Source organism: Schistocerca piceifrons, chromosome 4 (assembly GCF_021461385.2).
Source record: "Schistocerca piceifrons isolate TAMUIC-IGC-003096 chromosome 4, iqSchPice1.1, whole genome shotgun sequence".
Taxonomy (NCBI): Eukaryota; Metazoa; Arthropoda; class Insecta; order Orthoptera; family Acrididae; genus Schistocerca; species Schistocerca piceifrons.
This window is the reverse complement of record NC_060141.1, coordinates 128,045,268-128,062,150: the sequence shown is the minus strand read 5'-3', so window position 1 is coordinate 128,062,150 and position 16,883 is coordinate 128,045,268. Positions and strand designations below refer to the sequence as shown.

Sequence of the window (16,883 nt, the reverse complement as noted above, 5' to 3'; positions counted from 1 at the left end):
GAAAATTTGGAGAACCAGCATTTGAAGCTGACTGTAGAACGATCCTACTGTCTTCAACATTCATTTCGCATGGCAGTCAGACGTTCTGACCACACAGCGGACATTAGCTGTGGTACAGGGTGCCAGCCATACCCACCGTACAGTGGCTTGTAAAATTGGATGAACGGCCTTCTCTGTCTTGCTTTCTGGTCTGTTATATAATTTACCTAATATGAAAAAGGACTTTTCCTGACTGCAAATGAAAAAACTCAAAGGAGGCAGGTACTCTGTTTGAAAGTGACATTTACTGTAAGTATTGATCGCTGGAAAGTTGAAGTACCGGGTGTCCATGATTAAATTGCATTTACTCACAGATGATCCAGGCACTCCCTCTGCCAGGCACTTAAATGTGATTTGCAGAGTATCCATGTAGATGTAGATGTACCGGGTGATCAAAAAGTCAGTATAAATTTGAAAACTGAATAAATCACGGAATAATGTAGATAGAGAGGTACAAATTGACACACATGCTTGGAATGACATGGGGTTTTATTAGAACCAAAAAAATTCAAAAAGTTCAAAAAATGTTCGACAGATGGAGCTTCATCTGATAAGAATAGCAATAATTAGCATAACAAAGTAAGACAAAGCAGAGATGATGTTCTTCACAGGAAATACTCCATATGTCCAGCATCATTCCTCAACAATAGCTGTGATCAAGGAATAATGATGTGAACAGCACTGTAAAGCATGTCCGGAGTTATGGTGAGGCATTGGCGTCGGATGTTGTCTTTCAGCATCCCTAGGGATGTCGGTGGATCACGATACACTTGCGACTTCAGGTAACCCCAAAGCCAATAAATGCACGGACTGAGGTCTGGGGACCTTGGAGGCCAAGCATGACGAAAATGGCGGCTAAGCACACGATCATCACCAAACGACGCGCGCAAGACATCTTTCACGCGTCTAGCAATATGGAGTGGTTCTAATAAAACCCTATGTCATTCCAAACATGTGTGTCAATTTTTGCCTCTCTCTATACATTATTCGGTGGTTTATTAAGTTTTCAAATTTGTACTGACTTTTTGATCACCCAGTAAATGTTGAGCATGGGCTGTGATCATCGTATGGCAGCGAAACTGGTAGATACACGAATTCATTAATCTGGAATGGATATACTCGAGGAAAAAATAGTTCCAATTGTAGCCACCAGGTGCAAGTCTGGCTCTGAATAGCATCTCGTTGACATCTCTGATGCTCGTACTGAGCGCATCGTGTAAGGCGTGGTTAACAGGAAACTTTACATTACGCCTTTCTCTCTCGTTCGACCTTCTCCGCCCATACCCCAGTCCTAATCCATAACATGTGGTTCTAGGCGCTACAGTCTGGAACCGCGCCACCACTACGGTCGCAGGTTCGAATCCTGCTTCGGGCATGGATGTGTGTGCTGTCCTTAGGTTAGTTAGGTTTAATTAGTTCTAAGTTCTAGGGGACTGATGACCTCAGACGTTAAGTCCCATAGTGCTCAGAGCCATTTGAACCATAACATGTGGAAATAGTTCTATGCGTCATTCTTGCATTCACAGCGCCAGATTTGTACCTGGTGGCCAAAAATGTTACTATTTTTGCTGTGTAATTCGGTTCCGCATTATCGCATTATAATGTCTAAAACGTTTCGCTGCCATGGGATAATTACAGCCAACACTGGATCTCCGTGAGTAGCTACAGCTTAATTATAAACACCTGTTATATGCCATCATCCTCAATCAGTGAAAATCCTCCTGATGTCCTCGTCCAGTAGTAACCCAGTAAATTTACCATCAGCTGGTGGCAGCCAGAGAAGTCACCAGTGGTCACGACTATTGCCACCTTTGCCGAACTGAGGACGCCGAGTGTGAATGGGTTGGGATAACGTTCTCACAGACGAGATGAACGGTACTTTGAGGTATGTCCCAGCTTCCCCAGCTAGCGCGACGTCCTCGTCGAGCAGCCCACGCTCCCGCGGCTATCGCAGGAAGTGCGAGGTCTCGCAGCGCGGCTGCGGCCTGGGCGTGATGAAGCGCGGGTGGAAGGGCCCGAGCGCGGCCTCGTTGGTGGAGGATGGCGGCGGCGGCTGCTGGGTTCTGCCGGCGCGCAGCCTGGGCGCCCAGTGGCCGCAGGCGAGCGCGCGTCGGTTCAGCGCCCAGTAGAGCAGCGGCGCCGCCGCAGAGTGCGCGTGACCCAGCAGCAGCAGCCGACGCGCCGCCCCCGCCGCCGCCCCTGGAGTCCCCAGCTGCGCCGCCGCCACTGCTGCCGCCGCCGCGTGCGGTAGCCAGCAACCCGCAAACAGCGCCAGCTGCGCCGCCAGCATGCGCGCTAGGCGCCTCCGGCTGCGCAGGGACTGCGGCCTGGAAGGAGACGGTAGTCATAAAACTACCGTAGACTACCGTAGGCTGTTGCGAGTGAGCGCGGACTACGGTAGTATTCCAAGTAGCCTTAGGCAAGAGGCATCCAAGATTACGGCTCGCGGGCCGTGCCCGACATGAGTGCCAAAGTGCTCAGCCTTGCTTCACATTTCCCCTCACCGTCACCAGGCGCTATCTGAGTGAGAGGAGGGTGAAGACGGGAAACTCTGAACACGATGCATTTAAATGGAAGTGCAGTCGCACGACATACAGCTTGGTTATTATTTTTAGCAAAATTTTTATACATTATCCACACAGATACGTTTTTTTTACTCTAATAACGACAAATATTAGTAGCACTGGAATAAAACTAACATATATATTGAAAAGGAATATATATGTAGTATGTTAAACCACTCTTTCAGGCCACGAGTGGCCTACCGGGACCACCCGACCGCCGTGTGATCCTCAATGAGGATGCGGATAGGAACGGCGTGGGGTCAGCACACAGCTCCCCCGGTCGTTACGATGGTATTCTTGACCGAAGCAGCTACTATTCGGTCGAGTAGCTCCTTAAATGGCATCACGAGGCTGGGTGCACAGCGCATGGCGGCTGGATGGACACCCATCCAAGTGCCGGCCTCGCCCAGCAGCGCTTAACTTCGATAATCTCATGGGAACCGGTGCAACCACTGCGGCAAGGCCGTTGCCAGTATGTAGTATTTTACTCATGGTGGTATTCTAGCTAACAACATAGCTCACAAACAAAACTAGCTTTCAGTGTTATTTAATTAGTTTTGACTTGCTGAATACCTAATACGTTTCGTATCAGGCACAAAATGTCGGCATAAAGACAGTCGCCGACAATTTCCCAGAGTTCCGCAATCAAGATGCCATATAATCGTGACACTTATTTAGTTTCACAATCGTAAGAAGGTCTTTCACATAAATATGTCGATCGAAACGTTGAAGCACTTTTGCTGCCTCAGTACGGAGACTTGGAAACTCTACCCGTGGAAAGCAATGTAGACATCCTTGACAGCTTTAAGGTAAAAAAAATTGTCACTGAAACTGGAATAACCTCTCAGGTCAATCGGTTACATTTGCACATAAGCAGTGGTGCTTACAGCTGAAACCGCAAGCAGTGTCGAAAAAAGCTTGGAAATAGATGTATGGTTCACCAGGTTACCTGAAAGTGGGTGCACTCAGCGACTGTTATGTAATTTATAAATGATAGAGCGCAGCAATCAGTCGTCCTTTCTTTTTGCAGGTTTTATTTCGCAAATCCAGATTCCGGATAATGCCTAGCCATCATCCATGCACTATTTTTTAGTAGAGTAGTATTCAAAGAACTGTGACTGACGCCGGTACAACTGGTAACTAACAAGCATCGAGTTTAAGAAATAGCGCATTGTTAATGACTAGGCACTAATCGAAATCAGGATTTAGGTAATAAAACGTACAAAAAAAAGCATGACTGATTGCTGCGCTCTATCATTTATAAATAAGATGTATGGTTGAAAATGTCCTCAAAATATTTTTTTAATAGTATCCTTGCACTTCTTTCAGGGACACCGTGAATTCTTCATATCTCGCGTTTTCGTTAACGCCAGTGAGCTTACGTAACTGGACTTTGTTAAAATGTGTCCCTTCTACAACGTGATTTTCTTTTCATACATATCCCCATCTAAGGAGAAAGAAGTTCCTCTGCAGTGTCTTACTGCAGGCAGTGTGCAGTCAAGTCCACTTGTAACAAAATCTACATTCCGTTTGATCTACTTTTCGTTCTTCACTCCTTTGTTCATCATAAATTCAATAATAGCGAGTTTTAGGTCGAGAAGTCGTTCCAGGCATTCACCTTGACTGAACCAACATACTTTACAGTAACATATGAAGTATTCATACTCTTCATTGAGTTCCATTGAAAACTATTTTAACTGACCGTGGAGTAATGTGTGCGCCTTCAGAATTTTTTCTATTCGTACTTTCAATCCCTTCACGTGATCCAGGCCTGTAATTTTAGCACAAAGTGCGTTTGATGTACAGAACGATGAATTATGTTTGCCGATCCCTGTAATTTTTTCTCATTCATTGTCAGCTAAACCTTAAAATCTTTCTGCATGGTATTGTACACTGAAGTGCTTAAGAAACTGCTATAGGTATGCGTACACAATACAGAGATATGTAAACAGGCAGAATACGGAGCTGCGCTCGGCGACGCCTATATAAGACAACAAGTGTTTGGCGCAGTTGTTAGATGGGTCGCCTGGTGTGGCCGAGTGGTTCTAGGCGCTACAGTTTGGAACCGCGTGACCACTACGGTCGCAGGTTAGAGTCCTGCCTTGGGCATGGATGTGTGTGATGTCCTTAGGTTAGTTACGTTTAAGTGGTTCTAAGTTCTAGGGGACTGATGACCTCAGATGTTAAGTCCCATGGTGCCCAGAGCCATTTTTTTCCAGCGGGACAATGCGACATCCCACACGTCCCGAATTGCTACGGAGTGGCTCCAGGAACATTCCTCGGAGTTTAAACACTTCGGCTGCTTACCAGACTCCGCAGAGGTGAACATTATTGAGAATATCTGAGATGCCTTGCAACGTGCTGCTCACACGAGAACTCCATCCCCCGTACTCTTACGGATTTATGGACATCCCTGCAGGATTCATGGTATAAGTTCCCTTCAGGACTACTTCAGACATTAGTCGAGTCCATGCCACGTCTTGTTGGGGCATTTCTGCAAGCTCGCGGTAGCCCTAGGCGATATTAGGCAGATGTTCCAGTTTCTTTGGCTCTTCAGTGTATAAAACATGTTCCTGTTATTTGTAAACAATTTTCGCACCTATCGATAATAATAGCAAACTCTTGCCTTTCATCATTATGAAGAACGTCCTATTGAGCACAAAATGACAACAATAATTAAATATAAATTTTGTATGTTTGTGCATGTAAACTATACTTGCACCAAAAATAGTTGCTTTGGTTACATAAGAGGACAGATGTTGCACAATCAACTAATTGTGAATATTTACAAAATGAAACTTATATTTTACAAGGATATAAAATGCGCCGTGGATTAACACTGAGCGATCTGCGGTTCTAATTAGTAATTACATGCGAAAAAATGGAGGTGGCTGCCAGTTTTCTCTTACCCATTCATTAGTGTCTTTTTCGCTAGCAATGCTGCCAGTAATCCTATGATTTACTACATCGTAAATATTCTCTAACCACATATGCCGGCTAATTCTCACCGTGAAGGCCCATGTAAACGATCAAACAGCTTGTCGAACTTCACTAGTTTGTCAATTTATTTGGCAGTTTGTGGGTGTGTTTTACGTTTTTGTCAAACATAGACTGTGTTTGACACGTCTGACACAAATTTTGACTCTCTTCTCACCGTGAAGGCCCATGTATACGATCAAACAGTTTGTCGAAATTCACTAGTTTGTCAATTTATTTGGAAGTTTGTGGGTCTGTTTTACTTTTTTGTCAAACATTGTGTTTGATGCGTTCGACACAAATTTTGACTAACGTCCGACTTGACAAGACATCGAACGTCGTTTATTTTGATGTTTCGCTACGTGTGTTTAGCGAGAAAGAGATTTTATCACAATTTACAGGCATTGTACAAATACCGAGAGAAGCACAAGCTTGAATGTAATTGAAAATTTTAGCCAAGCTTGCAGGTAGAGCCTCTTGAATGGCATTTGTGTGTTGCCCTCAATATGTTACACGTGTCAGTCGTGAACAGAAGAGTGGTCTGTTTAGCTGTGACTGCATTATGTTGGAGCTAAGTGAATTCGAACGTGAGAAAATCATTGGTGCCCGTATGGTCGGTGCTTCTGTAAGCACGGGAACTGACGTACTTGGCGCTTCAAGAGGCAGCGTACAGAAGATTTATACCTCCTAAATTTAGACAGCATAATGTATGGGAATCAGCGACCTGTTGTTATATTTAAGCTGAAATGAACAGTCGATATCGCAACAATATTTGTTTATTTACCGGTTTCGGCACATGTAAAACACACCTTCAGAATTTTTTACCCCCCCGTCACCCAATGGCTGGTGCTAGCGGCTCTTCGGGATTTAACATAAGCCGAAACTGGTAAATACGCAAGTTGCGATCTCACTATTCATTTTAACTGAAGATTTATATCACCTGCTGAGGAACACAACGCGGACGAAAGTTTGTATGTTGAATGATCGTGACAGACGGTAATTGAAGAGAAAAAATTTAAGGGGACGACAGCTGCAAAAGTCACTGCAGACCTGAATGTCTATCCACCTCCATAATTATTATCAGAACTTGCTATTATGTTGCAGGAAGAATAGTATATGATTCCCACGAATACCATGCAGGACCTATATTTACCTATTCCGAGACGACTGCTCGAAGCTGTTTTGAATGCCAGCGAGTTTCCAATGCCATATTAGGCAGGTAAAGTGTTTTGTTTCTAATGTTTCCTTATTTTTCTCCACCTCCTGTATATCACCGTATCAATGGGTTTCCACAATTGTGCCGTATATTACACAGGAAAGCGTTAATCAGAGAAACAGTTTTCTTAGCACAACATACAAGTGTTTGTGGGATAAAAGAAAAAGTATGTCAGCTTATGTACTCAGGTTGTGGTGATTTAACGAATTTTCGATACTATATTGCAGTGCCTGTATTATTAAGATGAACGATGCAATGTTCTGTAACATCCACGAGATAAATTTTAGCCACAGCGCGACGAGAGGAAATTATGCCTCTAACAGTAATGAATATTATCTATCCGACGTATGAAAAAACAGTGAAATGAGACGATAATAAATATTAATTATTTATATAATATTTTAGGATGTAATTGGACATATCGATGCATATCATAGAAAGACAATGATAATTCTAAATTCCTTTTATGATATGAGTGTGTCTTCCTTTGTTTTTACCTTATGTTAGTTGGCTTTTGTAGGTATAACAAACTGAGGTCTGTTAAGAAATTGTAATTATTTGTTAATTATTACTTGAGAATAGAGTTCATTATTATTATAAATATGAGTGAATAATTATTTGTAACTTTAATTCATATCTCAATAAGCATTATCTGTGTTAATTATTTCTTTCCGCTGCAAGGAGCGCAGCCATTGATTATAGCGATTTCTATCGCGTTTTTATGTGTGTTTCTTACGAAAGTATCAAACGTTTGCTTGATGAAAATTAGTCTAAATAGTGCACAATATGAAAGCAAAGTTTAATAAGCATTTCAAGTACTTATCCTGTTAAAAGGAAATTTGCTCTAACAATGGAAAGTCTCTATCAATTGTCTGCCGCCAACTTAACAACTGTCTCAGCGGCAAATTCAAATTACGCAACTCTGCAGACATAAATGCCGAAGGTAATAAAAATGTGTAAAAATAAATGTGCACCGGTGGTCCCGAACTCATTTTAATGAAAATAATTCGAATCAGATTGTTTTTTTAAAAAACAGTGGTCATAGCACGATCCATATGACAAACTTTTCTTGCTGATGTATGGAGCCGAAATTAATTATGCACGAGTTGCGAAGAATATCGTTTCAGGTAACATACGTCAGTGTTGTGCGCGGCTGATATTCTGTGATTTTAATGATCATGTTGCTGAAGATAACTGTTTCCATCATAGTGAATAATTGTATAGGGTCTGTTGTATGAACTGTGATTTAGTGACACTTACACAACTTACAGACAGCACAACGTTAACTTGGAGTTCTTTAGCAACTTGACCAAATCTTTAGCCGGGAGAAAAATTATTTAGTAATTACTCACTGCAATAAAATAAGATTATCATTTTCATTTACAAATTAGTTAAATACCAAACCACTGAATAACACAGCGAACGCCACACTTCCTTGGACATGTGTACCTATATGATTTGTCTTCCCCTTACTCATATTTTTCTCAGAATTTCGAGGATCTTCCACAGTTTTACATTACAGAACACTTATTCTAGGTCGACAAATCCGATGAAAGTGTCTTGGTTTTTCTTTTGCCTTCCTCCGTTATGAAGCGCAACCTTCCAACGTGTTGCTTACGCAAGTACACACATCTGGAAGTAATCGAGTACGATCAAAGGTAGTCACATAGTAAAAAAAAAGGAATGTATGACTGAGAGGGATAAATAAACGGTCTATAAACTTTGAAATATCAACAAAGTTTCCGAATCTGCTCATGATTAATTTGTCTACTTTGGTGACATACAGAGGGGGTCGAATCATTATGGGCCATTCACACTTGACGAAACGGGAGGCCGAAACGTTCCATAATATACACTCCTGGAAATTGAAATAAGAACACCGTGAATTCATTGTCCCAGGAAGGGGAAACATTATTGACACATTCCTGGGGTCAGATACATCACATGATCACACTGACAGAACCACAGGCACATAGACACAGGCAACAGAGCATGCACAATGTCGGCACTAGTACAGTGTATATCCACCTTTCGCAGCAATGCAGGCTGCTATTCTCCCATGGAGACGATCGTAGAGATGCTGGATGTAGTCCTGTGGAACGGCTTGCCATGCCATTTCCACCTGGCGCCTCAGTTGGACCAGCGTTCGTGCTGGACGTGCAGACCGCGTGAGACGACGCTTCATCCAGTCCCAAACATGCTCAATGGGGGACAGATCCGGAGATCTTGCTGGCCAGGGTAGTTGACTTCACCTTCTAGAGCACGTTGGGTGGCATTGGATACATGCGGACGTGCATTGTTCTGTTGGAACAGCAAGTTCCCTTGCCGGTCTAGGAATGGTAGAACGATGGGTTCGATGACGGTTTGGATGTACCGTGCACTATTCAGTGTCCCCTCGACGATCACCAGTGGTGTACGGCCAGTGTAGGAGATCGCTCCCCACACCATGATGCCGGGTGTTGGCCCTGTGTGCCTCGGTCGTATGCAGTCCTGATTGTGGCGCTCACCTGCACGGCGCCAAACACGCGTACGACCATCATTGGCACCAAGGCAGAAGCGACTCTCATCGCTGAAGACGACACGTCTCCATTCGTCCCTCCATTCACGCCTGTCGCGACACCACTGGAGGCGGGCTGCACGATGTTGGGGCGTGAGCGGAAGACGGCCTAACGGTGTGCGGGACCGTAGCCCAGCTTCATGGAGACGGTTGCGAATGGTCCTCGCCGATACCCCAGGAGCAACAGTGTCCCTAATTTGCTGGGAAGTGGCGGTGCGGTCCCCTACGGCACTGCGTAGGATCCTACGGTCTTGGCGTGCATCCGTGCGTCGCTGCGGTCCGGTCCCAGGTCGACGGGCACGTGCACCTTCCGCCGACCACTGGCGACAACATCGATGTACTGTGGAGACCCCACGCGCCACGTGTTGAGCAATTCGGCGGTACGTCCACCCGGCCTCCCGCATGCCCACTATACGCCCTCGCTCAAAGTCCGTCAACTGCACATACAGTTCACGTCCACGCTGTCGCGGCATGCTACCAGTGTTAAAGACTGCGATGGAGCTCCGTATGCCACGGCAAACTGGCTGACACTGACGGCGGCGGTGCACAAATGCTGCGCAGCTAGCGCCATTCGACGGCCGACACCGCGGTTCCTGGTGTGTCCGCTGTGCCGTGCGTGTGATCATTGCTTGTACAGCCCTCTCGCAGTGTCCGGAGCAAGTATGGTGAGTCTGACACACCGGTGTCAATGTGTTCTTTTTTCCATTTCCAGGAGTGTATTTAAATTGGCGACATTCTCAAAGACCGACAACGAGACAGAGTGATCGGTGCAGAAGAGGACGTCAAGGTCATGGTTTCTTGGAGAGAAAGCTTTGAGACCGACCTTAGTGGTTGAACGGTGACGTCAACTATCAACGGAAATTAATCTGCACGCGCTGCGCTCTCTTTTTATGGCAGCGGATTTAGTGCTTATACGTCTTCTCAGTGTTTACTTTACTGTTTGCGTTGTTTTTATGACACACTGAAAGGTCCCATAAGGACTTGATTATCTTACGGGCGTTGTTCCACGAAGGGAGTAAATATCTGAAAACGAAAAGCGACTTGATTGTCAAAATATTAGGACAGAGGAAAAGCATACACTATGCATAAAGAAGAAAAAAGAAACTGTAAGGTTCAAGAGATGTTTTCAAGTCTCAAACATCTATCACCTACATATACAGACTGAAGCGACGAATGAAAATTTGTACCATGGCCGAGAATCGAACCTGTGTCTCCTTCTCATTAGGGAGGTGCACTAACCAATATGCCACCCAAGTACAGTGGCTTTGTTCAGCTGCACGAACTGTCCTAGCGAGCTTCCCTCCTCAGTCGAAATGCCCAATCAAACATCAGCCCACTTGGTATTCCCCCTAAACTGAAACAACATTATCCAGTGAGCAGGAAGCCGGGGTTTGAATCCTGGTCATGGTACACATTTTTCTTCGTCGCTTTAATCTGTGTATATACATAATAAAGAATAACTATGAGAAACAAATTTTATAAAAGACTTTTCTAACAGTGACTGGAAAGAAAACACTTTAGATAAGTTAAAAGGGCTGTATCTATTGCACTGTAAGTATTGTTTGTTGAGCAACAGATGTCAGTCGTTTGATAAGCTTGAACGAAAATTTTGCTACATCGCAGGAGTGTAGATTTACCATGCAATCTATGGAAAGAACATCGATTATGAATTTTGCTTTGAGATGTTAATATGCAATAAGAAAATGCTAGTTTCTTAATTCGCCTACAGCCTTGCAGCAGAGGTAACACCGATTCCCGTCAGATGAGTGAGGTTAACAGCTCTTGGACTTGACTTGCATTTGGATTGGTGAGCGTGCAAGTCCGCCGAGCGCTGTTTGCAAGCGGGGCGCACTCAGCCCCAGTGCGGGCAATTGAGGAGCTATCTGACTGAAGAGTAGAGGTTCCGGTCATGAACCAATAATTCAAGAACAGTCTTAATCGCATTTATTATTGTTATAATGCCACCAGCCGGTTTCAACCCGACGTAGGGGTCATTTTCTGAGCGTTTACACCATTGGTCGACTGCTGGTGGTGTCACTCCTGTCTACATAACGGCAGGAAACTATCATCAATAGTTTCCTGCCGTTATGTAGACAGGAGTGACACCACCAGCAGTCGACCAATGGTGTAAACGCCCAGAAAATGACCCCTACGTCGGGTTGAAACCGGCTGGCGGCATTATAACAATAATAAATGCGATTAAGACTGTTCTTGAATTATTGATTAATCATACTAATCGCTGCTTCTCTCCACAACCATGTTGTGCAAAAATCCGGTCATGACGGCTGACAACCGCGGTGTGCTGACCACCTGCCTCTCCAGATCCGCATCCAGTGATGCGAAGCGGCTGAGGATGACACGGCGTTCGGTCGGTACCGTTGGGCCTTCTGAGTTTCCTGACTCCCGTATTCCGACTCTGTATCGCATATAGCGCCCCTTAATCTCAGTTCACCGATCGGTGTTTATGGAAATGACGTGATGTTAGGTGATGTGACATGAAGTGACGTCGTGTGAGTGGACAGTTATTTGATGGTGATGTCGCCTCCCGTTCCGCTGACGTCCTCCGCCTACTGTCGCGGGCAGTCCGCACTGCTGGAGCCGTGGCGAACGCACCTGGCGAGCAGCGGCGGCGGCCGCATGGGGCGTCGCGCGGGCCCCGACGGAGAGGCGCTGTGGTTGTGGCCCTGCCCCCCACGGCCCCCGCCGCCCCCGTCCCGCCCCCGGCGCCGGCTGCTCCTCCGCAGGTCCGCCAGATCCGCCTGGATGCGGGAGTCGTCCTCCGAGTCCGAGTCGTCACCCGCCACCCGCCGCATCATCGTGTCGCCGCGCACGAATGGGATCACCTGCGGGCACAAAGTGTGATTGTACACCCTCGCCTCACATCAATTACCTATGCGTGCCACCTACTGCACTTGTACTGTTAGTTGAAATCCACACATATTATGAAAATGTGTAAGTAGGCTGTTTAGGTTTTTATGTTGGTAACGCCACGTGGCACTCTGTATGAGAATCACTGGCTGTGCTGTGTGCAATCTGTGGCTGGTTGGCATTGTTGCAATATTCGTTATTGTAGTGTTCGGCAGTTGGATGTGAACAGCCCTTAGTAGTGATGGGCTGAACTGCGATTTTCAGATATCAGTGATTTCTGTGAATGCTACTTTCCAGTATCTGTTATTCTTAACTGTGATTTGTCGCAGTTAAGAGTCGCAGTTAAGGAACATAGGTCGTGTATCCCTCCGCCACTGCTATTTCTGCGATTTCTGCTACTTCCGCGATTTCTGCTACTTCTGCGATTTCTGTGACTTCTGCTACTTTTGCGATTTCTGTGATTCCTGCGATTTCTGCGACTTACCACCGTATTAAAAAGTTACATCTGTCAACACAGAAAATTGCATCTCAACAAACCTGTCACTGACAAGTATGTTTTACGTTTTTTCTTCCGTTGGTTTTAATTTTGTATTAAAGAAACAACTGTGAAAATATTAATAATGTAATTAATATGTAAGTAGCCGTACAGTACCGTAATAGTTCGTATTTAGAAAATGAATTCTAACATATTGTTATGTTCACAGGTACCTGAATTACATTTCAGTCACTCAGTAAAGTGATAACTCAAAATATCATTGTCAACAGATCTGAAGAAATTGCCACTGCGTCTTTAGACCGTTTTCGTCAGACGAGAGGTTAGTTTCTAAGCATTTCGATGGACTTAATTACTTCAGTGAGATCGTTCTTGCAAATGTGATATTCATAATAGCAAATATTAGCAATCTACTCTGTCAATTATATTGCTAGTAATTAATGACAGCAAAAATTGTTTAATAATCCTTGTGTTTTTGCAGACACAGTTCTGACTCTGATTACTGATTTCTGTACGTATCTATACACATCAAGGCTGTTGAGAGAGACTCGTGAAGATTCAAGACAATTCTTAGAGGATTTGCAGTTTAAAAGTGAAATAATTGTGAAATAAGTGTGTGAATGATTAAACTGTGTTTTATTGAAGTTGTTGTGCGATTTTAATAAGGAATAATAAATGTCAAATACAGTGAGTGAATAATAAAAATCTCATTTTCCACATGTTTAAGCCGCCCTATACCCATAATTTTCCGCCACTTACTTATAGGTAAACACTTGTTGGAGAGTGACATGCCGCCCCCCCCCCCCCCCCTTTCTCCACAATCCTGGTGTGACACTGACCTGTAACATTTCCCGAAGTCTACAATATGCATTTTGAGGCTGTTGATGTGAAAGTGGGATGTACAGATCTTCCTGTTAAATGAGGAATAGCTTAAGTGCATTACTTGAAAGTAACACAGGAAAAGCTTACTTATGTAGGTGGTAGTAGTGTCGGCAAAAAGTTCTTGTGTGTGAAGTTGCCCTGTAGAACACCAGGTGTAAAACTTTTCTCTCGAGTCTTGAACTGTGTCGGAACAAAAGTGAGGCATTCATATGACTGTTTTCATTTCTCTACACTTATACAGATGTCTGAGTTCTGCTGTGTTAAGATTGCAAAGTCCTGTAGGCATGTGGAGTATTAACCAAAACTGTCATATTGGAAGCAGAATCAAACACATTTGTTACGTTACTTGATATTTTCAGGAGAAAAAGGCAATGTTGCTTCTTATTAATATAATACATTCAGAGTCACAGCAGTATTTGACCAACCATAACTGATGCTGAATGTGCATGTCGTCATATAATATGAAGGGCTTATTTCAATAGTGGTACAAGTCCATTACCTCCACTTTTCTGTCTATAATGCTTCTGAAATTAGTGATCCAAACAAACATAAATAAAGGTTCATCTCTAGCAAGAAGCCATATGCTTGAATATTTCTGGTATCTCAACTGCAGATTTTTCAGCGCTCATTTAACTTTACGACTTTGTATCTCAAAACGAACAAAAATGGACTTGTACCACTATTGAAATAAGCCCTTCATATGCACACACAGCCCACCGATCTCGTGAGGCACAAGGCTCTCATAACGAAGTACATACGTCGGTCAACAGATGACACTAGGAAAAGTATGTTAACTGCGCTTTTTAGTTGCTACTTGCGACTCTTAGTTGCGATTTGTCACAGAAATCGCACTTTGACTCGGTAGCGAATAGCTTAGTATGAACTTTGCTCAACAGATGGCAGTGCTAACTGCGCTTTTTAGTTGCTACTTCCGACTCTTAGTTGCGACTTGTCACGGAAATCGCAGTTAGACTCGATACCGTATCGCAGAGATGGATGTAGTACGAACTTTGGCCAACAGATGGCACTGTTAACTGCGCTTTTTAGTTGCTACTTGCGACTCTTAGTTGCGACTTGTCACGGAAATCGCAGAAAGCAGTGCTAAATTTGACCAATAGATGGCTCACGTCTTTGAATGTGAAATACTACTTGCGACTGCTAACTGTGACTGAAATCGCAGTTAGATTCTGTAAAGTTGCTACTGTGATATCTGTGACTTCTCAGTCACTGTGATTTCTAACAGATACGCGATTTCTTGCCCACCACTATCCCGTAGCGTTGCGCAGTTGGAGGTGAGCCACCAGCAGTGGTGGATGTGGAGAGGGAGATGCCAGAATTTTGAGCCAACGATCTGGACGTTTGTCCGTCAGAGAGAGTAAATTTGTAAGACTGGATGTCATGAACTGATATACATATTATGACTTTTGAACACTACTAAGGTAAATACATTGTTTGTTCTCTATCAAAATCTTTCATTTGCGAAGTATGCCTATCAGTAGTTAGTGGCTTCAGTAGTTAGAATCTTTTATTTAGCTGGCAGTATTCGCGCTCGCTGTATTGCAATAGTTCGAGTAACGAATATTTTTGTGAGGTAATTGATTCGTGAAAGGTGTACGTTATTGTTATTCAGGGCCATTATTTTGTAGGGATTATTGAAAGTCAGATTGCGTTGCGATAAAAATATTGTGTGTCAGTTTAGTGTTGATCAGGATAAGTAAAGAGCGAAATGTCTGAGTACGTTCAGTTCTGCTCAGCTGTTTGAAAATCAAATAACGTAAGGGGTATCCAAGCACAGTAATTCATAAATTTTTCGAAGGGGATGTTTCAAATGTAAGTATTTGCGACAGCTACTCGGAAAGCAAGGAACGATCGGTCGAGAAATGCAAACCACAGTTAGAAGCATCTTTCAGCTACTTCTCTGACTTGGACATTTGTCGTAGAGTTGTACCAGCTTTCCAATACCCTCGTCATAGAAGGCAGCCTCCTGTGCTTGACGACAAGTTTCTAAGCTTGATAGCAGCTCGTTGTCTGTGCCCAAATGTCTTTATAGCCACCGGTTCACTTGAGCAGAGATGAAAATCAGGGAGATTGATTTATTTATTTATCGCCAAATTATAGACCTGTTACCTGATGTTTAAAACAGATCGTACATCTTACAATTTTCTTTTTTCATCTTTTTACTGTTTCCTTTTCTTTTCTTTTATCTACAACATTACAAAGAACGATACTTTTCAATACAACAATAATTTAAGGTTGAAATATAAATAAAATTTTGTTGTTTTGAAGAAGACTACAAAAAGATGATAGGATAGAGGAGAGATTTGTTAGTACCATCACCGAATGTGGCTGACGGTGAATACCTCGGAATAGTTTCTTCGAGCCGTTCACCGCCAGTCGCACACACACAGAAACACAAGCGCGCACACACACACACACACACACACACACACATACATACACACACACACACACACACACACACACACACACACACACACACACACATACATACATACTAATGGTTATTATAAGAGACATGATATTGCTTATCCTATTTATTACTAATCCTATGTATTAACTACTGTAGGTGCCCATCCGTGTACAGCATTTGGTGATTTCTTGGCTAGCTCGCATGCACTTTATACTTATTTACTGTCACATATCGGCTTCCTCCTCCTGTTCCTCCTCATTGTCACTATTTTCGCTGTCACTGTGGGTATCGCTGTCCACCCTCTGTAGATTGTTGTTACGTTACACATAGGCATGTCTGTTATGTCGTGTCCGCATGTACTCTTCATGCGTTGTTTTTGAAATACTGTTTGTCAGTACGTTTAATTGTGCCCATTGTTCTTCGTCTCGTATTGGTGTGTATATATCTATGTCTGTATCTGTGTAGTCTAAGTGTAGTGTATGTCTATTGTTCGCGTATTGCCTTCAGAAAAAGACGGTGTGTTCTGGGGAACCTTCTTCCCCGCATGTGCATGTAGGTGTCTGTCTCAGACTCAGGCGGCTTAAGGGCGTGGGATAAGGTCCGTGTCCGGCTAAGAAATGTACCATACCGCGGCTGGGATCGATATGTCTCATTCTCAGCCGCTCCCTTATGTCAGGGAGGAAGTCGTGCAGTCTACGTCCCTTATCACTTACATCCCGCTCACCTTGTACTCAAATGCCAACTTTTAGGGTGATGTATAGTCTGCATCAGCACACCAGTTACTATGTGTACCTTATCTAGTCTCCCCACCTTTAACCAGTATCCTGCAGCTTTGTATTTGATCGTCATATGTATGG

The 16,883-nt window shown here is 43.8% G+C and overlaps 1 protein-coding gene across 1 annotated transcript in view; it reads right to left on the bottom strand.

Moving 5' to 3' along the window:
- Positions 1 to 1,984: 1,984 nt before the first annotated feature.
- The window catches only part of LOC124795663, a 48,097-nt gene continuing 33,198 nt past the window's right edge, over positions 1,985 to 16,883 (bottom strand). Inside the window, exons 4-5 of the mRNA XM_047259737.1 lie at positions 12,071 to 12,195; positions 1,985 to 2,366 (exon numbers count right to left, since the gene is read on the bottom strand). Coding sequence (XP_047115693.1) covers positions 1,985 to 2,366; positions 12,071 to 12,195 — 507 coding nt within the window. The remainder of the gene's footprint in view (positions 2,367 to 12,070; positions 12,196 to 16,883) is intronic.